The 27,686-nt window shown below is 40.8% G+C and overlaps 2 protein-coding genes across 9 annotated transcripts; both read left to right on the top strand.

The window, feature by feature from the left end:
• The first annotated feature begins 1,821 nt into the window (after positions 1–1,821).
• On the top strand, positions 1,822–14,338 carry opn7d (opsin 7, group member d). Of its 4 annotated transcripts, none has more exons than XM_086032000.1 (7): positions 1,822–2,067; positions 8,716–8,806; positions 8,899–9,061; positions 11,371–11,498; positions 11,578–11,912; positions 13,860–14,028; positions 14,124–14,338. In XM_086032000.1, the coding sequence occupies exons 2-7, from the start codon at positions 8,716–8,718 to the stop codon at positions 14,201–14,203; spliced, it is 966 nt and encodes a 321-aa protein (XP_085888126.1). In that variant the 5' UTR covers positions 1,822–2,067; the 3' UTR covers positions 14,204–14,338. The 4 variants fall into 4 exon arrangements, with proteins under 4 accessions (XP_085888126.1, XP_085888116.1, XP_085888100.1 ...); XM_086031990.1 differs by having other exon boundaries at positions 13,860–14,043; XM_086031974.1 differs by having other exon boundaries at positions 13,860–14,338.
• An 833-nt stretch (positions 14,339–15,171) lies between these two features.
• Positions 15,172–27,609, top strand: rad21l1 (RAD21 cohesin complex component like 1). 5 transcript variants are annotated; one of them, XM_086031914.1, is made up of 15 exons: positions 17,371–17,677; positions 17,903–17,966; positions 18,207–18,378; positions 18,463–18,589; positions 18,969–19,068; positions 19,348–19,418; positions 20,137–20,241; positions 20,385–20,486; positions 20,574–20,669; positions 22,376–22,605; positions 22,702–22,771; positions 23,636–23,751; positions 23,827–23,916; positions 25,928–26,005; positions 27,074–27,609. In XM_086031914.1, exons 3-15 carry the CDS (start codon positions 18,229–18,231, stop codon positions 27,275–27,277), a joined length of 1,539 nt encoding a protein of 512 aa, XP_085888040.1. In that variant the 5' UTR covers positions 17,371–17,677; positions 17,903–17,966; positions 18,207–18,228; the 3' UTR covers positions 27,278–27,609. The 5 variants fall into 5 exon arrangements, with proteins under 5 accessions (XP_085888059.1, XP_085888040.1, XP_085888030.1 ...); XM_086031924.1 differs by having other exon boundaries at positions 17,389–17,423; XM_086031933.1 differs by lacking the exons at positions 17,371–17,677; positions 17,903–17,966 and adding an exon at positions 15,172–15,226.
• Positions 27,610–27,686: the final 77 nt, after the last annotated feature.

Raw genomic sequence — 27,686 nt, 5'->3', positions numbered from 1 at the left:
TGTTATTTGCAGAGTTGGGTACTTGACCCTTTTCTTGCCGGTCCGTCGGCGGGCCGCGACCTGGGTATCCTTCCATCCTCGTCCTTCCATCCTTATTCATAAAAATGTTCACCCTCCAACACCCCGTCCATCCTCGTCCTTTTAAAGCACTCACGTCCTTCCATTCCATCGGACTGCTGCTCAAAAAAAACAAAAAAAAGCGTGACATTGTTTCAAACTCATTATTTGGCAAATTTCCTACGCACATCCACTTACCGACTGGGAGTATCGTGAATGGATTGAATTGTTTACAACTGTAAGCTTTTTAGCTCTCAGCAACCACCATTGGATGTGATGACGAAGATGATGATGATAACGCGCAAGCCAGGGGAAATCACGAGAATATTTAAGATTGCGTAATAACACAATACTATTAGGTTTTGTTGCACGTTTTCACTTTTTATTGCGTTATTTCACAATAAAAATAATTATTCCAAAATAAGGTAATGTTATTTTAGGAGGAGAACGATCGTCTTCCACATCCGGGTCATAGTTTTTAGTTTTTTTTTTTCCATCTCCAGTGAAATGGGCTTCCAATAGAGGGCAGATTATGCCTGTGGGAACGATACTGCAGGGAGGGAACGCACACGAAAAGAACACTTCATTGTTGTGCAGGCTTTGCAAGGGAGAATTGTTTTTTAAAAGAACCCAACACAACACGTCAATCAGGACTTGACCCAGTTAAGGACGATTAGAGGGACGGGTGAAAATCTACCACTCTCCATGCTTAGTCCGTCCTTTTTAAAAGAGTGCTCGCCCTCTGTCCAACTGTCCACAAAATGGGCGTGCATCCGGGATGCCCAACTCTGGTTATTTGTCTCAAAAACGTGTATCATGTCTTCTTATTAAGTCAAAGTTTTTGGCCACTTTCATATGTAGTCCAAGATCGGATACGTATCGGATTTGCAAAGCAACCGAAGTCTTAACCGCCAGGTCGCATACATCCGACATTGACATCAAAAGCCCACAATCGCGATGCTTAACTTTCACTAATAAACATCACTAAAAAACTAATAAATATCACTCTTATAACACATCTGGTGCAACAAGTAATGGCCGTTGCCAACAAGGCACTTAAAATATACTTGCGTTGTTCCTTTGTCATTGATGCACACAGCTGAACTAAATTTGCACGTTATTTGCAATTTTTGTTTTCAGCCAGTTGGACCTCATTGCCCATGCACAAGCCATATGAGCTAGAACGCTGCAATAACATACACAAATGAACACAAAAGTTATAAAGGCACTAACACATTTTGATGACAAATGACCATAGGGCCTTTTTTCACAAGCTGTCTATCGTTAACTTGTCCCAGTGTACATGTGCTGACACAAGTACAAAAGGCATAGTGAAGTAAGCACTTGATCCATGGTCTTATCACGCCTACAGTTAAAAAATACGTATGCAAAATTAGACGATCACTTCCCTGTCACATGTTGCAAATTTTCACATTGTACTTTATATTTAGAGAGATTTTGATTGTCGCCAAGTATGACAAAGCAGCCTTTTCTCTTCCAGTTTCTGAAAAGAACCCATACGAGTGGATAACACAGTCCCACATGTGACCACACAAACACACCGTTTTCTGACAGTGCATGATTCACACGTGTAAAGTTGAACGCGGCAAACAACAAGTATGGCAGAACAAAATTGTGTTAGGATGGATCAAATAAATAGGATGAGTAATAGTTTGAGTCATCAGCCACACTTGCTGAGCTTGCCTGGGAAATGAGACACCCATGCCCCCTCCATTTGTTTGCTCTCTCTCTGTGGCAGGCTGAGCATCTGACTGGAGCTTAGTGCTTCTCCACATAATGACATTGTCATACATGGGTGTCCACCTGCCCACTGGATGTGTGTGAGTGTGTCTTTTCCAGCACTCTCTCTTCTCTCTCTTTCTCTCTGCGTGGCGCCAGGTTGTCCTCTCCATCTCCTTTTCAGTGGTTGGCTGGAGCTCCTGTCCAGTGTCCTGCTCTGTACTGGGCCTCCATGAGTGTAACAGAGGACAAGAAATTCTTCCCTGGAAGGTAAGCAGCGCTGATGCTGAACACTCGGACCACTCGAAATGCTACGGATCAGACTGCGACAAATGAACACATCAAATAAAATCGCTTCAGCGCCACAATAATAATCTTTCACTCTCGACTGGCAGAAGTTGTGTTGTATTTTCCCCGTGTTCATGTGTTTACTGAAGGTCAAGCGAGGTTCAAAAGTACAAAGTGGTGAATGTGGATGCTGAAGCATTGGAAGCAAAGACATCCCGGCGGCAGGATTGGTGATAATATCGCGGATGCTGCCTCTCTGCACACAGTCACTCGGTCTTTCTTGAATTTTAGGTGCATGTTGTGGTCTCTGATATTTTTGGGGACAGCTTGTTGCGGTGATAAGACTCGGAGCGTATTGTTAATCTTTGTCTCCTTGTATGTGCCTGGTTTTGCTGCTAAGGCTGACTCCGTAGTGAGTGACATGTCAGATGTAATTTGCGAGCTTTTGAGGAACATCTTTCTCTCTTGGTAACTGCTCATCATAACGGCAATTTTCAGATTGTCATTAGGAACAAAATTGCAAAGGCATTGTGCCTTTCAAACAAAACATCTAACCAGAAAGCAGCTTCAATTTAAACAATGGGAGAAATGTATTTCTTGTTTGGTCAAGCTGTGGTTATGCAATGTTTGTGTGAAGAAGAGGATGTACAATACAATACAATACAATTTCATTTGGATAGCGCATTTCACAACAGCCACAGCTGTAACAAAGCACTTTACATTCAACAACTAAATAGCCATAATGCAACAAGTGAATTCAATAAGTTAACACAAAACACTATATACAACAGACACCGGAAAACAGACGGATATTTTTCCAGTCTCATGACGAATCGAAAGCCAGAGAATAGAAATGTGTCTTCAAACAGGTTTTAAACATGGACAGAGAGGGGGCTTGCCTAACATCGAATGGAAGGTCATTCCAAAGAGAAGGACCAGCAGCCAAAAAGGCTCGATCCCCTCTGAGACACCGCTTAGTCCTCGGCACCTCAAGCAGCGCCTGGTCCGCAAACTTGAGGCTGCGGGAAGGTGCGTAGGAGTGGAGGAGCTCAGAGAGGTACGCCGGGGCCAGGCCATTTAATGATTTATAGACAAATAGAAGAATCTTAAATTGAACCCTAAAATGCACTGCGAGCAAGTGAAGGGAGGCCAGAATTGATGTTATGTGCTCCATCTTCCGAGTTACAGTTAGGAGGCTAGCAGCAGCATTTTGGACCAACTGGAGACGTTTGAGAGAGGACTGGCTGAAAACTCAAGTTTGAGAATGTTGGCTTTAGATATGAAGCCAGGGGGCACAGGTCAACAGGGTGGGTTTGTGGAAGAGCCAATGGGACCAAACACCATAACTTCTGTTTTCTTTTCATTGAAATCTAAGAAATGTATTGACACCCAGGCTTTAGTGTCCTCTAGACAGGACAAAAGTGGTGTTAAGGAGTAAGTGTCTTTTTTGCTCAGCGGGACATAGATTTGACAGTCATCCGCATAGCAGTGGAAGGAAATACTGTGTTTTTGAAGGATGGAACTGTGGGGCAGCAAATATAAAGGGAACAGCAAGGGCCCTAAAAAAGAACCCTGTGGAACACCATATGATAGAGGGGCAGAGCGGGACTCGGAGGAACCTAGGCTAACAGAAAAAGTACTGACGGCCAAATAGGATCCAAACCAATCTAGAGGGTTTCCACTAATGCTCACTTGGTGTTGCAAACGGGTCAAAAGAATACTGTGGTCTACCGTATCGAATGCTGTAGTCAAGTCCAACAAAAAAAGACATACACGTCTCCAGTGTCATTTGCCAGGAGGATGTCATTAAAAACACGTAACAGGGCAGACTCTGCTCTGCATCTTCTTGAAGCCTGACTGGAAAACCTCCATGACATTTTGTTCATCCAAAAAATATTTTAACTGTGAGTGCACCACTTTTTCCAGAATTTTAGAGATAAAAGGCAGCTTGGAAATGGGTCTAAAATTTGACAACACAGCTTGATCAAGGCCAGGTTTCTTAAGCAGGGGTTGCACTACAGCATGTTTAAAATGTTGGTGGACTACACCAGAAGACAGGCTGCCGGCTCCATATTAGGAGCCGTTCTCATCGTTCGATTGTCAATTTGTCTCTGACTGCATGGAGCCAAAGTGGCGGCAGTTACAGCACACAGAGGAGGGAGAGAGATCAGAGAGGAACAGAGCAAGGAGAGACAACGCGAACACTCTCGGAAGAAATCGTTAAGAAAAAAAAAGGGACGGCCGGAAAAGGAGTCATATCTGGACATGTCTAAACGGTGTTGACAAGACCAAGGCAGAATGTAGAGTCTGCAAGGAAAAACGATATTTGAACTGTTACAACTTTTGCTGTCTAGTGCTGGATGGAGACTGCATTCCAGCAATGTCAAGAGAGAATCTTCTCCAAATCAGGACAGATCATTTTTGACAGAAGAAACCGCATCAGCTCCTCAAAGCAAATTATCAATCTTTTTTTTTTCATTTTTGTTTTATATATTTTAATTTATGTTTTGTTTTGAGCATTAGAACTTGAAATCGCACTAGCGCCACCGGTTGAAAAGTTGCAACCATTTGCAAGCAGTAACAGTCACAGTGTCGAGCGCTGTACTGGATAATGTCGCTCCCCTTTGCTCCAGTGTAGCAGAACAATCAGAGCAGTGTACACACACACATTTGTACAACAACAGTTTTCAAATGTTAGCTGTTCATAGAAGAGCTCTATTTAAGTTTCCTTTTCATACATTGTTTGTTTGTCACATTGTGGTGTGAAGGCAATAAATTCACACTTTTTAACTTCCCACGATGCTCTTCTTGTGAGTCATATTAATAACTAAGGGTATCCATCTCTCCGAACCTGGATGAGCGTAAGTGTCATTAGCTTTGGGTTTTGAGCAGGGGCGGAGCCATGGGTGGGCCTGGGTGTGGACAGGGCCACCCAGATTGACAGACTGCCCACCCAATGAGATTCATGAAAAAAATATATACTTTTGAATTTTTTGTTAAATTATTAAATTATTTTTTATTTTGTGTGTTTTATTTGATTGAATATTAAGAATGGCATAATTGTGGTTGTCTAAGGAAGATCTGAACTTCATATTATTCAGCTGATCATTTTATTTGAATATACAATGTGTTGGGATGGGAGGATTGTGCTCAATGAGAGATCACATTGTACCGGTATTTATGGTGTCCCTCGGTGGGCCGTTATGATTGCGTTCCCATATAAATGTATGAACACCTTATATGAGCACATATACACAACAAATTGATGGATAGCTAGTTTTGAAATTTAGAAGGAGATAATTTTTTGTTCAATTATTTTTCAATTTATTTTGAAGGCGAGGATTGGTAACAAATAACACATTGCAGTCTCTCATATCTCAGTGTTGTTAGAAGTGAAAACAATTTGCATGAAACGTTAAGTTGACGCACATGATTTGCCTTCGCGGGCCACATAAAATGAGGTTGTGGGCCAGATCTGGCCCCCGGGCCTTGACTTTGACACCTGTGATCTAAATCGTATTCAGAACCTATTACATAAGATGTTTCAAAGCGCTGTTTGAATGAACGGCCCGCAGCCAATTTGTCATGCGGCAGTGTAAATAGTGGAGCACGATGACATTTGCTTGTCACTGTCACTGACTTTCAGTGGCGCAGGCGCTCGATTACACACAGCAAGGGTGAAGACAGTGCACTTCAATCTTACAAAAGGTCTCCCAAGGTCTTTGGATACGTGTGTCATGACTCAATGGGTGACATACGTATGGCACAAGTGAAGGGATGCATATAAATCTACAAGTCTGGTTTGAAAAAGAAAATCCCAACACAAGTGATATAAAATATTTTGCATCCTCAAAATTCACTGATAAGATAAAGAAAAAAAGCAAATGTAAACGGTCAATATTTTTTTACGATTATGATAACATAGCTTCTGAAGTTGTTATTTTTTTTGCCACTTATGTGTGTCGAATCCAGACTTGGATACTCAATTCATCAGTAAAAATATTCATAATTTATTCCTTTAAGAGCTCTGAGATGTTCATGCTGTGGTGTGTGGACTTTTAATTTCAAATAATGACCTGCTTTTTAATAAAGGAATGGAAGTTTGAAAAATTTTGCTTTTTTTAAAAATCTAATTAATCAATTCATCGCCCTAAAAAAATACTTTAACTTGAAAAAATATCCTTTACTTACTCAAGGATTATTATGGAATTAAATTGGATTGTCTTTGCTTTTGTATTTGGCATTGCACATTTGAATCTCTTATCTAGGGTTTTTCAACTTTTATATCATTATTATTATTATTTTAATAATCGATAAATCATATAAAAAATATATTTTCATCCCTTCATTCAAAAGCTCACTTACTGGTTTGGTCCGTAACATCTGTCAGAAAATTGGCAACAATGTTGATCATTGTTTCCCGAAGTAAAAGCAGTTGTTTGTCAATGCCTTAATTTAATTACAAATGTAATCATTCTGCTTCATTGAGAACTACAGATATCTGAGAATATTTACTGTTGAGAGGCTGAAATTCAAAGAATTTGGTCTGGAGGCGCTTACTCAATTATCACCATAGCTGTCGATTAATTTGATCATTGATCAGTTCTCAATTAATAAGTTAGTTGTTGCTACTATTCTTAATTGCCTTACCTGTATAAATAACGGTTAAATAAATATAAATAAATAAAAACAAATCAAAACTAAGACTGCAATTGCAACATGTAGCGGGTAAATGTAAATGCAAAAGGAAACATCAAATCATTTCCACAAGCATAGCAGTCATCTTGAGTCAGATAAGACGGGTCTGTAAATAAAAATACTTTTACGGCTGAACAAAAGTGTTATTCAGGCTTGTTGTCTTACTAGTTGGTGAAGAGCAACGTCACAGCTCAGCCTCCAAATGCGGACCGAATGAGCCAAAGGCACAGTTGAGCCACTCGAGCTCTTCCAGGCACTTGCCATCTGCCCCCACCCTGGAGGTATTTTTCTCCTTCACTTTCCCAGATGTCAAGATACATCACAGATTACCCGTCATACAACATATAGATCATGCCAACATTGCTGAATGGCCGTGTACTCATGGGATTGATGCTCTCTATGCCCACCCTACAAAACGCATATTAAAAACGCATCATGACACAACAGTGCACTCAGGAGGCATTAAAATGGGGCATGGGCATTTTTCTTCCTTTTAATGCAACTCAGACAGAGGAGCGTTTCAAGATTGACTGGCATGCTCACTTGCATCACAATCAAGTCTTTCTCTTGAGCTCGTGTGATTATCTCAGTCCGTGAACGTCAGTGTCGCCTTTGAATACATGGAAGACAAGACCAGACAGGAAGATCATGGACTGCTGCAGCCAAGTGGAGATCATGGAGTACAATACTGCCGTGTCCAAAGCTAAGGCACAGTAACAAGCCAAGCTAAAGTTGTAACGAAAAATGAAAATGGTTTGTTACACTTACAACCCCCAGCTGATCCGGTAGTTTCTTGTAATGTCTGCTATTCCCAGCGGAAAAGATAATTTCAACACGAACTCTTGAAAAAAAAAATTTTTTTGTATTCGCCTTTCAAGGTCTTCCAAAATCTTTGGTCGGGTACAGCTTGCGGCTTTAACCACAATGTGACAAGTGGCCGCCATCTTTGTGGAATTTAATAAAAAGGAATAAAAAAAAAAATCTATTAAAATCCTACATAACAAATAATTTCACAAAAATGTATTGCCTATTAAATGTGGCAAATTCTACTGCCCACACTGCTATTCTCAAAAATAATCTCCGTTTACTCAGTTCAAGACGTGTTTTTAGTGCAAGGAAAGTTGTTTGGTACAGCACTTTGTTTTGGAAATAAAGCAGGGAGTAATTGGCATACATCACATTCCCGCGAATTCGCGAGAGTAAAATGAAAAAGTGCCCCTGGCCCATGAGCGAGTCGGTGCAATCTTTGAAACATATTAAGAAACATTTTCAGAATAAATACTTCATAGATTTAAGTAAACAGAAGCTCAAAATGAAGGCATGTAAAACTGAAAGACAATAGAATGTTTTGACATGTTGGGTGCAGTTCATCTCCAAACACTCATACATTACAGACAACACAAAATTGTTGAGTAAAAAAATCAAGACCACTGACACTAGCCAAATTCTTCTAACAATCTATAAGCATCATATTTTTGAAAACTCAGAAGTATCTTTTAGATTCTCGAGCATTACTGCTGTCATAACTGGTCGGTTGTGTGTAAACGCGCATGTTGTAGTAGAGAAACAATATGGATACTTCAACTAAATGTTTTGTCTGCTAAAATACCCTCTAAATCCAGAGCGATTCTTTCCATCTGTCTATCATACTGCGTACTCACTTCAGAGTGAAATTATGAACTGTCCTCCTTTTTCATTTATTTTGCATTTGATCCAACAAGGTTTACAAGTGAGTGCATCATACCGAGAATAGCTTTGAGGAAATCTCTGGCCACCTGCTGGCATTCGTCTGATGATTAAGTATTCACAGTGAACTTGATAGTTCATTGTTTGAAAAGTGAAGAGCAAGAGGAAAGAAGCTGTTGGAACGTCTGCCGTTGTTGGTGTGCAATGTGCATGTACTAATTCCAAATGTGTGCGCCAACGTTCTAGATGGAAAATACTTCAGACATAACGGCTGTGTTTAGCTCCACTATCTCCAAGGAGTATGATCTTGTCATGGGCTCACTCTACATCTTATATTGTGAGTAAACTACTTGACCATCCCTAGCTGAGGTCGACAAGTGCACATGTATGAACAATCTTTTTTTCTTTTTTTTTTTTCTTCCCTCGCAGGTGTGCTGTCCCTCCTGGGCAATTGCATTCTGTTACTTGTTGCCCATCACAAGCGCTCAAGCCTGAAGCCGCCCGAGTACTTCATCATCAATCTCTCAATCAGTGACCTTGGGATGACGCTTGTTTTATTCCCCCTGGCAATACCGTCAGCGTTCTCACACAGGTATGCCATCGAACTATTCTCCCCCTCTTAGATCCAACCTAAAAATAAATAATCAGTTAAAATAAAATGATATTACAGATATCAGATCATATACCATATTAAACAATAAATAGATGGCGTTGCAGTCAAAGAAAAGAGAGTGTGGATATTTTAAGAGCATGTAGCCTACATCACACGTGGTACATTTTGGCGACGGCGATTGCAAGACTGCAAGTTTCGCTCTTTCTTCTACAGGTACATTTAATCCGCGCTATTTGTGGGGGATAGGGACTGGGCCGCCGCAGGAAAAGGAAAGATCTGCATATGATTGAGGCACGATCAATCAATCCATCTAATCTACATTTATTAGGGACGTGACCATTTTTCGTGAGGTGATTATCATTATCGCGTGATCACGTCGCGCAGGTCTGTATTGCACTCCTCTCAGAATAATTAGCTCTGCCTTGTTAAAAATATGTTTCCTGTGTCTATTTTTAGATATGATGTACAGTGGAATCTCCTCTGCCGCCTCGTTTTCAATTTGATGATTCTCATGCAGTATTTCGATGTTTATCGCACACAGGATAACTGATCTTTGACTACCTTAAACGTGATGAAAGCTAGCTGCAACATTTATATCGACCACACTACATCATTTTGAGGTATTTGGGGACATGCAGATGAAGTGGCATCAAGTTTGTGTCGCCTAACCTTGAAGGGGGGTCGGGGGGGGGACTTTGGCGCAGGGGAGCCGTCCACCGGGATAAGCTAGCCACCCATCTGTTGCCAGCAAAGGTGCGGGAATCTCCAGTAGCCAAACAAACCATAGGCAGACAGAGGTCGCAGTGCAGAAATGGCTTTCATGACAAATATAGTTGTTTATTTCAACTCAAAATGCTACTCTTTGCTCTTACATGTCCCTAAACAGCCGCACACTGCTTCACGCAGATACTCAGCCACAGGCTTTTCTATTGTAACAATGGAGAAAGCTACCAACATTTTTGACTGATTTTTGAAGTCTTTAAAATGTCATGACTTCCTTAATTCTTGAAATATTGATAAATATTTATTCAAACCCAAGATAAGAAAAGAAGGAAAAAAAAAGCAAATAGGTGAATCTGTGGGTGCCAAAACATGAGTAGTACATATAAAATTATAGATATAGTTGTTAAGTATTGTTGTAAAACACAATGTGCAGTATGGCTTGGCGGAGGTGGGTCCCGCTCGTTTAAAACCCCAAAGGTTATTCTTAGCGTGCGAACGCTTATGTGCGTTTTGATTGGCTCTAATCTGGGATGTCAGCTGCAATTCAAATTTTGAATTGCCACAAAACCAGTGGCCACAGTGGCATGCACAGATAGACCTCAGTTAGTGCTGAAGCTCTTGCCCCTCTGCCCTCTCTCAAAAAAGTGCCCTTGAGAATTTTTTTTTTTTTAAATGAATACATTTTACTGAGGTCAATGTTGGCCCGATCTTTTTAAAAAAAACGGGACGACTAAACGTGTGAAAATAATCCACTGATATGTGCCCCCTCCGCACACACACCGACCTCACCGACTAGTCAGCGTTGCATCTTGAAATGCCCGGATGTTCGGAATTGTCAATAAGGTATTCCATATGCACAAAAGTGTTCTTTTTTTCCCCTTTCCCCGAAGCACTTGACCCTCAAAATGTCTGTGCACGCCACTGACTATGAGTGTGTTGGGCAAGATTGGTATATGTGTGCATCCTATTTCATGAAACCGTGTCTGTGGATGTTGTGGCCATGCTTACTCTGATATGGAAGTAATGATTTTGACTGACATTGATTATAAGAGTCAAGTTTTTGTTTGTTTGGGTTTTTTTTTTTTAACTGAAGACAGATTATTATACAATTCGGATTTGGAGCAATTGCATATATATATTCTAAGTATAAATATGCAGTTACTATAAATGACTTGTGGTAAACAACAATAAAATAACAAGGTTCAAAGTACTAAAAAACAAAACGTAGGTAAGACTTGACAACAAACACCTGGAACAACTAGACGTGATGAGGACAATGAACCAAATCAGCCGATTATTTTTCGGCGCCTAATGGCTGCTGTCGACAAATGTTCCCGGGCCGAATTTTGGTCATAGCACATTCCGGGTTGACAGTTGTTCAAGGTCCTTATTTAATTTAGCAGTGTTCTGCTTCGTTGCCTTGAATTTTATTTTATCATAAGAATGTGTACATGTACAGGAATTTACTGCCCAAAATGACTTATCAGTCGGGCTATAATCGACATTTCAGACAAGTTAGACATTACATACATTCTGCACCATTTCCTTCTCCTTTCTGCATACAGGTGGCTGTTTGGAGAGACCGCCTGTCAGCTCTACGCAATGTGTGGTGTACTGTTCGGTCTTTGCAGCCTGACAAACCTCACTGCCCTCTCCTTCGTTTGCTGCCTTAAAGTCTGCTTTCCAAATTATGGTGAGAAACAGATGACCAACCAACTAGCAATTTAGTTGTAACAAGCAAAACGGCTCACTGTGTCTCCTCTCTTTGTCAGGCAACAAGTTCTCTTGGGCACACGCTCGCCTCCTGGTGGCTGGAGTGTGGTGTTACGCGTCAGTGTTTGCCGTGGGGCCCTTGGCGCAGTGGGGACGATACGGCACGGAGCCCTACGGCACGGCCTGTTGCATTGACTGGCACGCGCCCAACCATGAGATTTCAGCTTTGTCGTACATTGTCTGCCTTTTTGTCTTTTGTTACGCATTGCCCTGCACCATCATCTTTCTCTCCTACTCGTCCATCCTGCTCACAGTGCGAGGGTCCCGGCAGGCTGTCCAGCAGCACGTGTCGCCACAAATGAAGAGCACCAACGCGCACTCGCTTATTGTCAAGGTCAGAGCGAGTGAGTGTGTCTCTTTGGCATTAGCTATGTGAGAGTAGAGCTGTGCAGCATACACAAAATTTGATATTTGGATACAGGTAATTTTATACCACAAATAACAACATTTAGAATACGTATTTTTCCTTAAAATTACATGAAAGAAATGGCAATTTTTTTTCTACATTTATTTCTAAAATACATATTTTATGCGAGTCCGCTGATAGTGTAGTGGTACACACGCCTGAGTTGTGTGCGGGCAGCGTGGGATCGATTCCCGCTCAGTGACAGTGTCTAGGTGTGCCCTGCGACTGGCTGGCGACCAGTTCGGGGTGTAGTCTGCCTTCGCCCATTGACGGCTGGGATAGGCTCCAGCAACTCCCCGCGACCCTATATAGGATAAGCGGTTTGGAAGATGACATGATATGACATGACATATTTTATGCAGACCACACATTAAATTAATAAAAGATTCATACAAATAAAAACACAAAATCCAGTGGCCAAATAATAACATTCAAAATCACTGGCAGTACAACCACTTTTCAAGGAAAGCAGCAAAGTGCAAAAAATGTAAATAAATACAACACAGTGTTCCACTCAACAACCGACTCAGTAATCATCAGTAACATCAGTCATTTTTCAGTGTGATAATTATGCCTGTGAGTATTGGCATTGTCTGTCTACATGTGTTGCTGCACCATTTGTGTTGAAATATTCCTTCTTAAAGTGGTCGTTTTAAAGTGGAACTAAAAATAACCCACCAGACCCCTGGCCACTCATCTAAACAGGGTATTCTGATTAATATTACATTTGTGGAATAAAAATCAAACAAATTAATTAATCAATTTTCACCTCATCTCAGGGGGCCGCCGTGTTAACCTATATCGCCTTCTGCTGTTGACCAAAATTAATGTCACAACTGTCTTGCGCTTGCGTTGCAAACGTCACATAGCCTAAAATGTTCAACCTATCATGTCATCAACCCATCCGCTAATCTATTTTCCGGGGTTGGAAAAATAACAATAATAAAACAATGCATAATTCTCTTTGTTCGCTTTGATAGTAAACAGTTTGATGTATGTTTTTTGAAGATTTGCTTACTTTCTGCCAAACTGCCGTTTGTTGTGAAGTGAACTGAGTTGAGATTATTGCCACCGCAGAGCACTCGTATCTCAAATGTTTGCTTGCGTAGTCAAAAAGTTTAGAAATAAATCGTCCGAACAACGGCTAGTATTTCAAAAAACATTGGGTCATTTTCATCTCAACACACTAGGGCCAAGGCACTAAGGCTTGACAGGATTAATCGGTCAATATTAGCTCTTTTTAAATGTGCCAATTTTGTTTTATCCACTAACACATTCCAAAATAAAACAGCTACTGTATTCAAACATACCTCCCTTCCAAAAAAATCGTCCAATTTTTAATGATTTTTCCCTCTCTTCTAAACAAATACAAAAGAACAAGTCTGAAATGTTCTGCCTGAAATGTATATCTTTATTGTTGTAAGCATATATTTAGTAATACTAATGGTAATGGCGTTTTATCGTTAAGAGATATACCGATACACATAAAGTTAAAGTTGTGAGCTACGCCATTATCCATAAATACTGTTAATCACAACATGGATAAGTAGAGTTATTTTATTTAATTCCTTTCATCTGACGTTATTCAGTGAAATTGAATGGGATTTGATGTCCATATAAAAAAAGCAACTGCTCTATGTACATTTTACAGGAAAAAATTGATTAATAAAGGCATAGTTGTGCTTTGACTGAAAATTGATGTTTAATTTTCAATTTTAGTGAGCAATTATAAAATTTACAGGTTGTTTTGTAATGTGTTTTACACTCTGCTGTATTTTTTACAAAATTATTCTGGCAACCACAGCTGCCGTTTTTTTTTCCGTAAAAACAACGGTGTTTTCCTTACAATGTGCCTCTGGCTATTCTTTCCCACAGCTGTCAGTAGCAGTGTGCATAGGGTTCCTCGGTGCTTGGACTCCCTATGCCGGTGTGGCCATGTGGTCAGCATTCAGTGACGCCACACGGGTTCCGCCGTCCGCATTCGCCGTGGCCGCTGTGTTTGCCAAATCCTCCACCATCTACAATCCAGTGGTCTACCTGCTTTGTAAGCCAAACTTCCGTGAGTGTCTCTACAGGGACACATTCACATTACGGCAGAGGATCTGTAGGTCAAGTCCACGATTGGGTTCCACTCCGCAGCGCAACAAAGAAACAAGCATCTCCACACACTTCTCGAACGGACAAGTGGACAGATGCGAGGCGTGTCTTCATTGCATTGACAATCCCGCCAAGTGTCATGTAAGCACAGCCCAAAGGACAGCTTGCATACTGACTGGATCCGTTCACAGAGAGGTGACACTCAGCCAGCTCGTCGCCACACCACTAGCTGACTTCCTCTAGTGGTGCTGCCTCCTTCGCTCATTTGACAAACAAGACCAGATAGGCACTCAGAAACACACGATGACATCACCGGGAAGGGGTTTTTGTGTATCAGTTGTAAGACTTTATAAAATTGCAAGATGGCCAGCTTTCATCGTATTACAATTCTCTACATGTCAAACTTAAGGCTCGGGGGTCACATCTGGCCCACCACATCATTTTTTTTCAGGCCCCCTAGAGCAAATCAAGTGTGTTCTCTAAATGACTATTCATCTTTTTTTTTTTTTGCTTGTTTTTGCTGATCCAAAAAAAAGATCTGATCCGTGACTATATAGCATTCATTTGAGGGGAGTGTTGACATACGAATGGAGTTCATTATGCAAAGACATACCTTTGAAACATAAATGATATATGCAGTGGTGCAGAGGCTTTTTTTGTTTTCAATATGCTGTGTCGAAAAAAAAAAAGAACAATCAGAGGGCCAAGCAGCCCCACACGGCTTGTGAAGTGGCTTGTAATCAGCATACATTGAAAGTGTTTCCAACCACCAACCATTTCTTGTACCATGCTCTTATTCTTGATGCCAGGGCAATATTAAAGCATGAAACAAAGCAAACATGCATGCTACTGCACGTATGACAAAACACTCATGTGATACTGTGTCAAGTCAAAGGCCTTGTCTACACGTAGACGTTGTTTTTTAACAACCGTATATCCTTCCCCAGCCCCCGCCTGCGTTGGAATACACAGAAAAAACACATCCACACGAAACCGCGGAAGTGCGTTTCCAGGCGCATGCCAAGCCTCTAGGCGGCAGTAGTTAGCCAAATACTGTCCATTCAGAAGTAACTTCCGTCCTTTGACGTCACTTCTACGAAACCAAAAAACACGGCGCCAAACGCGTTCGGGAGGACCGACAATAGGTCAGAATTACTTTTAAACCTTTCAAAGAGAAGCAGTGGTTGGTTGCGGACAAATAAGTAAGCAAAAAGCGCCTCGAGAATGGCTATAACCAACGCAGCGCCGCGGGAATCCATGTTGACTCGCATGAAAACACAAGTCACGCAAGTGACGTCAGAGCATTTTTCCAGCAAGTCAAGTCACATTTATTTATATAGCCCTTAATCACAGGAAAGTCTCAAAGGGCTTCACATGCCCATAGCCGATACACGACATCCCCTGATCTTAACCCCCAGGAGGGCAAGGAAAAACTAAAAAAAAAAAAAAAAAAACCTCTGGGAAAAAATGAGAAACCTTGAATCCCCCTTCCAGAATGATCAGGCTGCAATGGATACCGAGTGTTCATCATTTAACACATATTATGATACTATACAGTTGTTGGTTAAAATATGTCAAAGTCAATCAAATTCAGTAAGACAACTTGGGTGAAGTGGGTCCTTGCCCAGTTGGTCAATGCAGAAATGTGGTTAACCTCCGATCTTGTGTCAGTTGTGGGATCGAAACAGCAACCTCCAATTCGGTCGTCATCACCTAATTCAAAAGCCTGGGAAAAGGGGGCATAGAAAAGAATAGAAGCGGCAGTAAAGAAGCCAAAGCAAACAGTTCAACTAAATGCAGAAGTGTACAAATAAGTCTTTAGTCATGTTTTAAACATTTCTACTGAGGTAGCGCCTCTAATATCCGCAGGTAGGGCATTCCAAAGCACTGGTGCCCGAATATAGCTGTGCTGTATATAGCTTCCTGTATGCATAGAAATAAATAAAATACAAAAACAAAATATTTCTCCCTGTTTGTTTAAGTCAAGTTTTGTTTATTATAAAGATTGTATGTAAATATATTGTGATGGTGGGGAGGGGTGCTAGTGAAATATATTGGTTAATGCACAGGTGTCAAACTCAAGACCCGAGGGCCACATCTGGCCTGTCATATCAGTTTATCCGACCCACTAAAGCAAATAAACTGGGTCTATATCATGTTTCTTTCTAAATTGATTTATGCTTTTACATTTGGCAACAACAATAAAATCGAGTACAAACTTTGTAAACCGTTTTTACAAGCTAAAAAAACCGTGGTCTGCAATGGAAACAAGTTCAACACCCTTTGTCTAATACATTATTTCGAAAAAAATCATTGAAATAATATGATTTTGTAGAAACGAAAATAAACATTTTTTTATTTCTCTTTCTAATGCTGTAGTTAATCATGTACATAAACATAAAACTGCTGGATTAAAAAAAACTATAAAAAATCAAATCAGCGTGTATGTTTTACTTTGGAAAAGGTTGTTGTTTTTATAATTCCTGCAAAAAAGGGTGCATATCTGCCTTCGTTGAAAACGGTGATGTACAGTACACATTTGTGGTGATGAGAAAATGCCGCTGGCGTTTGCTTATGACATGGCGTCCCCTGCTGTTCACAAACGGCAAATGATGTGTGTGAGGTTTTATTACAGTTGGCTGCGCTGCAAAAGGGACACTGGACAAAAAGCAACGAGGGATTCAAGAGAATAATCACTTTAAGCATTAAGAAAAACCTGCACACCCTTACCTTAACTGGCTCCATTGTGGACAGCCGTCATCGTTGTGTATCCAAAAGGCATGGGTGAAGTGCAGTTTAAGTAAAAAAAACACAATTTAAAAAACAAACACACCCTTATATCAGTAACAATCATGTCAAACTCATGAATACAGTTCTTTAGACTTTAAGAAACAATCCAGAATTTGACAGCTTTCACTATTATTCAATATTTGCACGACAATCAATCTCATTTCCATTTTCCATCAATAATGAAATCAAATCATGTTGTGTTATGTGAAATTATTTCATAATTCAACAATCCTGCGATTCATCAATTAAAAGGGGCGTTCAAGTGCACTTTTCCTCATCGGAGGTCGGAAAAGTACGATTCCCGCCTTCCGAGACTGCAGCATAAATCAGTGGATGTCACTCACTCGCCAAATATCAAAAAGCCTACTGGTCTGATTCGGTGATTGCTTGAACTTTAAGTTGATATAAATGTACGACTTTACTCTTCGGTGCCGTGTCCAAAATTGATGTTTTTGCTGGTCGGAGTTTTGAAAGTTGAGATTTCCCTTCTTCCGCGAATGCACCATAATTCCGTGGATCCCACTCGCTGGTGTCAAAAAGCGGGACTTTCAAGTAATTGATTTGGTATTTGCGATAGCTGCGGGAATTAATGTCTGTTTCCGTGTCTGCTTAGACTGTAAGTTGATATAAACGTTCGACTTTAGTCTCCTGTGCCGTGTCCAAAATTGGTGGTTAACGGTGCACTTCGTGTGTTAAACTACTCGCCAGCGCAGCTAGCTATCCGCGTCAACTGTCACATTTATCCTTCACCTGAAGTCCGTCGTTTATCCTTAATACTGGATACAAGGAAGGAATTCGTTTACTCAGTAAGTGTTTTCGTTACTGCCGATAATAGTACAGAGAGACCCAAAACGCTCTCCTCAGTGGTTGCCAGGTTACTCAATTGTCACTCGCTGGCTGTCAAAAGTGGAGCTTACAAAATGCCAATCGTTTTAATGCCTGAACTCGGTAATTAAAGATTACCACTGTAGACACCCAAAAAACATTTTACTCTAGGGGACAGTATTAAACCAGAAAGACGCTTTTGTTAGGTTGCTATAGGTTACTCAACTGTCACTCACCAGATGACAAGAAGTCGGTTATACAAATCTCAAGGTATTCTTTTTAACTCATTTTTGTGTCTAGGGGAATTCATGGCTTTTTCTATGTCTTCTTGTTGATATGAATATAGAATTTTACCTCTTGGAAACTTCCTGTGTTAAACTCCTTGCCAATACAGCCTGCTTCAAAGTGAACCTTTTCTTTGATATTTGCCACCAGAACTTTGTAATTTAACTTTACCTCTGAAGACATAACGACTTGAATTAAACCGTACAGAAAATGTTTTTGTTTCAGGTGACAAAATTACTCCGGGAAGATGATCACCTTTTGGACGCCCTTTTCATACAAGTGGGAAACGCTCAAGAAAATCTGGTTGTCAGTGCACTGTAAGCAGAAGATCACCAAGACCCACGTTATTGAATATAATTTGGATGGAGCAATAGAAGATATCATATCTTCCCCACAGGTGAACAAATCTAAAGTACCAACTTCATATGCCTAATAAATGCACCAAAAGTCCTATATTAAATGTGTTGTCTCGTATTCACAGACACTTGGTTTGCGGCTCTCTGGATCTCTGCTCCTTGGCGTGGCTCAGATCTTTTCCAGAAAAGCAAAATATCTCCTTACAGACTGCAGTCATGCCGTGGATAAGCTCAAACTGTCATTCCATCCAGGTAACACATTTTTACTTAACACCTCAGCCGGTGTCAATAGTTCTTCATCATCTCTTGAGTGTGATCTTTATTTGTTGAAATGAGCCAACTTCATTGGGTTTAAAAATCATGTGAAGATAGAAAAAACATGTCTTGAATAAAACTGTCTGCTAACTGGGTGCTTATATAGCACAATATCCAATTAATGTACACTATACAGTATACACATTAACTGGTGGGCACTGAGTTGATGAGTGCAAAAATGTTAATGGACAGGATGGATATTTTCTGCTAGAATATGTCTTATTCGCACCCAGAAAGCTCTGTTAGTTCTCTCCTACCAAGTACATTGATTGAGATTTTGGCATTTGCTTGAATGTAACCTTCTTTTTCATTTCAGACGCTCCAGATGGTACAATTGATTTGTCTTGTGAAAGGTTTGAAGCCACAGTAAACGAAATCTCCTTGAGTGAAGATTTTTCTTTCTTGCCTCACTCAAGGTACCGTTTTCACTTCTTCTCATATCATTTCTCCACTTTACATGTTCTTGATGCATGACAAGTTCAAAGGCACAATTGTTTCATGTAGCGAAACATTTCTACGAGTAAAATGCTTGCCCCAATGAATGAAGAAAGTTCCTACACCTAATTGATAATGAAAAGTATGAAAAGGAGGGCTGAATGTTAAGTTCCTCAATTACATAACCAAACAAATGTATGATTGTAAAATTTTAATATTTGATTGATATTTATTTTTCGTTCTGTTTTTCTTTCCATCAGTGACTTCGACATGGATATCTTCTCACAAAACCAAAGTCATCCAGAGGAAATCACCCTGAAGGAATATTCAGGTAGCCATTCGCAGAAACAGAAGAACAAAATTATTTACAATCAGACTAATTCATTTTGTGTGTGTGCGTGTGGGTGGGGATTGCAACTTTTATAACGTACAACTTTTGTAAATGATTGTTCAGATTACATTTTTTCTAATGGCTTAAAGAGCAAGTCAACCTCAAAATTGTTCTTTTCAATATGTTCTATGCAGCCCCACTATTCTAAACTTGATATTCTGATTAATAATGTTATTTGTGGAATGTTAATTAAGCAGCAAACTCCACCTGTTTTTATCCATCTCAGGGGGTGGCCATTTTGTCACTTGCTGTCAACTGAAAATGACGTCACAGTTGCTCGGGGCTCAGGTAACGACCAATCACAGCTCAGCTTCAGAAAACAGGTAAGCTGTGATTGGTTGTTAACTGAGTCCTGAACAAAATTTCAACTATTTCTATTCGAGGTGTTTACTGTATTTACTGTAAACACCAAAACATACACAAAAATGTTTTTCCATGTCAAAATCAAGCAGACCCCCCCAATCCCCTGGTGTTGAACAACCTTTAGAATAAAAAAAAACAATCAAGCTGACAGTTTTAGATGCAACAAAGCTTTTCACTAATGCACCGAACCACATGTAGCATTCCCCTAGCCACATTTTCACATTTTGTTCAATTGAGGTGAAGACTATAAGAGTACTGACTTGCCTTATCGTTGTCTCTTTGCGATTTGCATTAGATATATCCCAGTGCAACATTGGTCAGCTGGATATGACCTTTCAGAATCTGGGTCAACCACACGACTTGTTTGGGGATGAGGGCACCGGATTGGAGATATGTCTTGGTGGGTCTCGTTAAGTGATCTGGACAAACAGACGTTCTTCTATGACTCTGTTCTTCATCAAGCTATGTAGCTTAAATGTATTTTTGTACCAATTCATCTTGATCTCTCTCATCTATGAGAAATGATGCTTTTTGATCCCACAGACTCCCTGACATTCTGCGGCACTCATCCTGACTTTGTGGACATCAGCCCAGCAGAATTTCAAAATGAGATACCTAAAGAATCTTCAATCACCCACCAGCACGGTACAAGGGTGCACTTAGACATTCCTTATTCAGCATTCACTTGCACATATAAAAATCGGTGAGAAATTCCATCTTTTTGTTCTTCAGATGTAAAGAGAAGAGAACCTGCAGAGGAAGAAGAGTCCCTGAGTCAGCCACCTCAAGAGCAGATGACCTTTACCCTTTTTCCTCTGCCTGAAACTTGTAGGCACAGCAAAATTAACGTGTTTATTTATCTCTTAAGTGTACATTTCATTTTTAAACACCTACTGTGTACAGCACAAGGAAGTATCTGAAACCAAACATGTAAAAATTGGGTAATACAGTAATCCCTCGCCATCCCGGTTCGAGTTGCGCGGCCTCAGTGCATCGCAGGTTTTTGAAAAATATTCATCAACAAATGAAAATGAAAAAATACAGCCATATCGGCATGTTGCAGAAAGACTCGTTGTTTCAAAGAGATGAGTTGACTCGGAGGCTTTGTACATACCTGCGGGCACTCATAAAAGGTTCGTGATTGGTTCCCGGCGCGAGATCGACCAATGAGAGCACGAGTGGATTCACCCCGTGAGATGAGTGGCTGCGCATCATCGCAACCTCTTGCTAGTCTCGTCCACGCTAAAAAAACGAACAGCACTTTCGAACAACGTTCTGTGCGGAAACACATAACGTTATTCAAATGTGCTGTTCAGTCAGTCAGAGTCAAGCCGGATAAGCGGATAGTAAACAGCTGTCTTCACAAGTTGTGAGCGGAGCGCGCTCAGCCACCCGGCAAGGACGGCGAAACATCGGCAAATAAACAACGGCGTAATATAGGCGTAAATCCCCCCCAAAATAAAACTTTAAAACATATATAATATACATTTTGAAAAAAATAATAATATTAAGTCAACCTCTATTTCGCGTTTTTTCACCTATGACAGAAGGTTTTTGTCCCCATTAACCTCGATAATCGAGGGATTACTGTATAACGATCCAATGGCAGATGCGTTCGCAAACACAATATGAATGGCCGATTTACTAAAACCTTTTGTATGTTGACATTGGCTTACAGCTACAGCTGGAGGACAATTAAGAACATACTTACAGTAGACCATTTGAACCATACCAGTCATAGCCAAGATTCCCCTTCACATCCTGCCCCCTTTTGTACTCCACTCACACTCTTCTTGAAGCTGGTTTGTTTTGATGTCACTTCATGAACTAACCCTGCATTAGCCGACTTTGAATATGAGGTGAACATACTGCACATTTATTTGAGTTGACGGTCATAACGGCCCTCTGAAGGAAACATAGTAGCCCGCGACAAAAATGAGTTTTACACCACTCGATGTGTTGGCACACTTTAAGAATGTGTTGGGGGGGACAAACCAATTGTGTTGTGTATTGATTTAAAGAGGAAATCAACACAAACATATTTTTTTCAAGAATGTGTTCTCTGCAGGCCCACAACTTGAAACACGGCATCCTGATTAATATTGTGTTTGTGGAATATGAGTTAAGCAGCAAAATCCACCCATTTTTAGCCATCTCAGGAGGCGGCCATTTTGTCACTTCTGTCTGAAACTGAAAATGACATCACAGTTGCTCAGGGCTCAGATAACGGCCAATCACGGCTGACCAGTTTTCTGAAACTGAGCTGATGTCATTTTCAGTCGACAGAAGTGACAAAATGTCCGCCCCCTGAGATGGCTAAAAACGGGTGGATTAACTCTTATTCCACAAACGTAATATTCATCAGAATGCCTTGTTTCAACTAGTGGACTTGCATAGAACATTTTTTTGAAAAAAATATGTTTAGGTTGATTTCCCTTTAACAGGATTAACCAACTTCATCTGTCCGTCAGTGAATAGTAAGGAAAAACATAAAATCACATGAATCATTATTCACATTTCTCACATTTCCTCAGCAAGCGCAAATAAGAAACGAGGACGGAGGAAGTGCAAGTTGATTGTGGACCAAATGACAATTCTGACCGACAAAGCCATGCGGATGCAGCTTAGCGACGACTCTGATCTGGTTGTCACCCTGATCATGGCTCCACCCACTCGGCAGCTAATGTACTGGAAAGAAAGTGGATCTGCAGTCAAACTGCGGATGCAGTCGTGCTCCAATGTCATAGGGTCAGAGATTAAGGAGGTACACCATAAGGGCTTTCTTCTCCCCAATCAAGTCATATAAAATACCCATTTCAAATGTATGATATTATTGTTGAATGTCATTTTCCCTTGACAGGCTTTTCCAAAGGATCTTATCCAGGTGACATATGAGGAGGAAGCGGTCATGCAGCAAGATGACTATGAAGGTAGGATGCTTTTTTTTATCCGCGAGGGCCCGACCGATTATTCTCTTGGCTGATTTCATCGGCTGAGGCTATACCACTTTTCAAAATAATCTTAATTGGCCGGAGTTTTGCCGATTAAACACTGATATATTAGTGTCTCATGAAATAGTAAATGCTGTTCAGTGTTGGAGTCACTCGGAATGATGTTTTTGTGCCATTTTGTCCACTAGGCGGTGCTCTGATTGCGTTCAATCCAATTAGCATACAGGGGTCATCAACCCTTTCAAAGATGAGAGCTACTTCTTGGCTACTGTTTAATACAAAGGGCACAGTTTGATACAAACTTATGAACTCATTTGTTCAAATTACTAATAATGCTATTAGTATATAATTTGTGTCTTCCTTGACTGACACTCCATCTTTGGATGGATTTTAAAAAAGTAATTCTGTACAACATACAGTATGAGGAGCATCAGAACTTGATACAGACTTGCACAGTTCACCTGGCAGGGAATCCTTTATGCTAAATTGCGCAATGCTCAGGGTTGAGTGGTCAAATGTTGTTCCTTGTCAGATTGTGAATCATCGCACAGTGTGCGGCAAGCCCGAAAATGACCTGCTGTGACTTCTGAAAAAAGGTCTCAGGTTTTTATTCTGAAGTCATCGCTTCATAGCAAAGAAACGAATGAAGTCGAAGAACTCTGATTCAGCACCATACATGAATCATGTTTTGCCATTAACTTGACCATTAGGTTGCTTATGTACTGCCTACATACATAGTGCCTCAAAAAATCAATTTCGTTTGGGCCCTCTTACTTTCACACACAACAGTCTACCTTTTGCGGTCTTTCTGTTCTGTTGCACATTTTCTGTACCCTGTGTCAGCTCACAGCAACGTGAGCCCACCCAGCATAGAAAGCCTCATGGATTCCTCCACAGAACACAAGATCACAGATGTTATTTATTCCAGCGACAACCTGAGTGACTTGGAGCTCACGCAAGTAAGACCGACTATTTCTGGTCGATTTTGACGCATCGTTCATTCACGTTTATCATATGCGCTTCGTGTCTGTTAGGATGAACACAGATTGGACGTGAGTCATCCAGAGATTGCATCAGAGGACTCCATGTTTGTCCATCAGTCTTACATGGAGCAGCACAGTCAGGTGGCTTCAAACTTTGCATGGATCCAGCGTTTGCCAGCATTATTAATTGTTGGATTCAAATGAACCCAAATGCAGCGCCACTTTGAAATCCAAGTTTAATGCGTTCGGTGACTACGCTTGCAACTCAAAACACTGAATGGAAATGCCCTTAATCCGTTCCAGTCTTCCCCCAAAAAAACAACAAAAATAGTTGCAGTGTGTATTTTAATTGTATCATTTTGGGGGGTTTTGGTCACATTGTGTCAATTAAATGCTGCTCCTTCTTGTGTGCCCGCCTTGGCCACATACGGGCAATACAAGACTGAAAGAAGTTGATGAATCCCATTGTTCATTGAAGCTGTTCATTGCAGTATTGCCTGGATGCAGCAACCAATCATTGCAGTCTGTTTCTGCCCCCGCCGCCCAGCGCATCTGCAACTTTGGTTGCTAAAAGTAGACTATATTTGAGACTTTCTGCCTCGTACCCCAGTGCATCTGCAAATTTGGTTACAAAAAGTAAACTAGATTTTATAATTATTCTAATTTTTGTGCTTTTTCTATAATGCTCTGACAAACCACCAGATGGTGCCAAAGTCCTGCCTGATAAGAAAGTCATTATTGGTGTCAAGTAGTATGTTGAAGTGATATATCCCGACTGAAAGACTAACCTCTTTGTTAATTTAGCCTGGGTTGTTAGTGGACGTTACAGCAAGTCTTTGCCACGTGTGCATGTACAGTATATGCATACCTGCCTTGACATACGAGTAACTTGATTTACGATTTTTTTTTCCATATACGAGCCGCCATTCCGACAACGTTTTTCTTTGACTTCCAAGCTCAGACTTGATTTAATGTAATAGATGAAATCTATTCAACTCTTTGCAAAAAACAGCAGTTGAACATTTCAGCAAAAAAAGAGGCTTGAAGCTGCTTTTGGCTACTCCTAGTTGAAGTTTATGCATTCAACAATAATATACATTTTTATGGGGCAAGAAGCGCAAAAACTAAACAAAACAAAGAGATTGTTGTAGTGGTAAGTTGTGGTTTTACAGAAAATAACCCGTTTTAACAACGGCGCACTAGCTTATTGATAGCATATAATTTAAATTACCATTGACATGCAAACGGTTAGCATCAGTTTTACAGCCCTCTAAGCAATGGATATTTGAACAAAAATGGTGGAAGGACACATGTAGACAGATAATAGAACAACACTCACAAGCATATATTTTTTTATTTATATGTTATTTTAAAATGACTAATATTACAGATGCATACTGAGTAGTAGTTGAAGAATTAGTCTGTTCTACTTTGTTGTGTCTGCATGACTACCATACAGTACTGCCTCCCATTGGTTCAAGCAGGTACAACAGAAGGAGCGGCACACTGAAATGGATTGCTTTACAGTTCTATTCAATTGTGTTATTACTCTGTTTTTATAAAGTATAATATTAGCGCTATATCGTTCATCTTGTCTTCTTATTTTTTCAAATAAGTTTAAGGTTGTATGACCCACGCTGCTTCAACGGCGGCAGTGGGTTGGAGTGCAAACTTGATCGGGTCAGGGAGCCTTATTTTTTAAAGTTTCCCTACCCAGTTAGCTATTTTTAAACACATCACAAGGAAGCAGTGACAGGTCCGGACTGACGGACCAACCCACTTCTGACCGACTAACTGACGGACTTAACTGCCGACCTGATTGATGAACCGTCGAACTGACGATTGCAATTCGGTTCGTCACGAAAAATGATGGACTGATGAATGACTGACAGGTACCGGACAGGTACCCAGGCCGCTGATGGATGACGAATGAAAGACCAGCAAAATTTGATTAAATGCTCACTTCTGGTAGTTTGAGAGTGATATAATGTTGCTTTGTCTTTACCAATTTTGTCCGCCTATGCAGAAGTATTAATGATGGGCAGCTAACTCAGACTGCTGCAGCAGACGATTCATCTTTACTTGTCCCAGACCTCCCTGGAGGTTGAGCTGGCACTACCAGCAAATAACTCGCTCCCTTTGTAACTTGCAGTCTTTGCTGTGCCGCCAAAACTTTGGGGAGGAGCAGACGGTGTACCAACAGGCACATGTGCTCCTGAAATCCCTTCAAGTAAGCACCTAAAAATAGTGTTTTTTATTAATGCTGCATGCGTTCCTCTTACTCAATGCCATATTTCCTCAAATCGCGGCCTCTGTTGTAATACACAATGTGGCTGGATCAATTTATATTTGTAATTCGTGTTAAAGGAGAAGTCAACCCAAACATTTTTTTCCAGAATATGTTCTATGCAGGGTCGCTGATGGAGTAGTGGTACACACGCCCGAGTTGTGTGCGGGCGGCGGGATCGGTTCCCACTCAGTGACGGTGTCTGTGTGTGCCCTGCGACTGGCTGTTGACCAGTTCAGGGTATAGTCTGCCTTTCGCCCGTTGTCAGCTGGGATAGGCTCCAGCACCTCCCCGCGACGCATGTTCTGTGCAGGCCCACTAATCGAAACAAGGCATTCTGATTAATATTGCGTTTGTGGAATATGAGTTGATCCACTAGTTTTTGTCCATCCATAGGGCCTGCCATTTTGTCACTCCTGTCCACCGAAAATGACATCACAGTTGCTCAGGGCTCAGGTAACGACCAATCACAGCTCACCTGTTTTCTGAGGTTGAGCCATGATTGGTCATCACATGAGCCCTGAGCGTCTGTGATGTCATGCTCAGTCGACAGAAAATGCCCTCAGATGGCTAAGAACGGGTGAATTTTCCTGCTTAACTCATATTCCACAAACGCAATATTAATCAGAATGCCGTATTTCAAGTGGGCCTGCATAGAATATATTCTGGAAAAAAAATGTGTTTGGGTTGACTTCCTGTTTAAGATTGCCATTGAAAAACACAAAGGGTCCTATTTTGGTAGAGTGGCACCCTTGCGCTCGGCATAAAAATGGACATAACTTCATTTTCATGCCAACGCAAGTCTAGTCTTTGGGGCTGAATGCCGTGTTTCAACTAGTGGGCCTGCATAGAACGTATTCTTGACAAAAATATGTTTGGGTTGACTTCCCCTTTAAAATATATATACAGTAAATTGTGATAATAGTTGAGATCGGAGGATCTGACAATATAATGACTTGGCGACTCTGGCATCCGGGCTGCACGTTTGACACCTTTGCCTTTGTGTGGCAGTGGTTTGAAGACACGTCATTCTGCCTGAGTGACCTCTGCTCGGGAAAAACCCGCTTGCAGGTGGCTCGAACGTTCCAGTGTTTCCTTGTGCTTCAGAAGGAAGGTGCTGTGAATCTGCACCAGAGTGTGCCATACCAGGACATCTTTGTCAACCCTGGTCCTGCATTCTTTATGCTGGAAAACGGGAAGACAAATGGCAAGTAGTCAGTGGGGTTCCACATCAGGTTGCAGTCTTGCTTTTGGAGACTGTGTGGTTGTGTGTTCAACAATAATACAGTTGCAAGAAAATGGTATTTATTTTTTAATCATTCCAGAGCGACTTAAATTTCAAGCGAAACCCAATTTTAGTTTTTGTTATTGTTGAAAACAGAGCACTTTCATATGAGTCAAATGTTGACAACTGTTCTGTTGGTTGGACTGATGACATTTGTTTGAAAATGTTGCTTGAAAATGTTGATGATTCTGTTTTAAAAGCCATCAGAAATGGCATCAAACTGTAAGTTACGATTACTCATTAAATTATTGCTAAGACACGATTGGAACGCATAACATTCAGGTTTGTCGCGTCACAGTCGTCTCTGCTATGTCGCAACCCTTTTTGCGGGTTCACTGC

Source organism: Filicampus tigris, chromosome 1, assembly GCF_054856515.1.
Source record: "Filicampus tigris isolate MCC_2025a chromosome 1, RoL_Ftig_1.0, whole genome shotgun sequence".
Classification (NCBI taxonomy): Eukaryota; Metazoa; Chordata; class Actinopteri; order Syngnathiformes; family Syngnathidae; genus Filicampus; species Filicampus tigris.
Note: the sequence above shows the minus strand (reverse complement) of the source record. Positions and strands in the feature narration are given on the sequence as shown.

Excerpts from the sequence above, each read along its gene's own strand:
- opn7d (XM_086031974.1), top strand. The coding sequence starts at position 8,716 with ATGGAAAATACTTCAGACATAACGGCTGTGTTTAGCTCCACTATCTCC. Across the intron at positions 9,062-11,370 it reads CCGTCAGCGTTCTCACACAG|GTGGCTGTTTGGAGAGACCG; the intron begins GTATGCCATCGA and ends TTCTGCATACAG. Across the intron at positions 11,913-13,859 it reads CGCACTCGCTTATTGTCAAG|CTGTCAGTAGCAGTGTGCAT; the intron begins GTCAGAGCGAGT and ends TCTTTCCCACAG.
- rad21l1 (XM_086031933.1), top strand. The coding sequence starts at position 18,229 with ATGATCACCTTTTGGACGCCCTTTTCATACAAGTGGGAAACGCTCAAG. Across the intron at positions 22,606-22,701 it reads TAGGGTCAGAGATTAAGGAG|GCTTTTCCAAAGGATCTTAT; the intron begins GTACACCATAAG and ends TTCCCTTGACAG. Across the intron at positions 23,917-25,927 it reads ACATGGAGCAGCACAGTCAG|TCTTTGCTGTGCCGCCAAAA; the intron begins GTGGCTTCAAAC and ends TGTAACTTGCAG.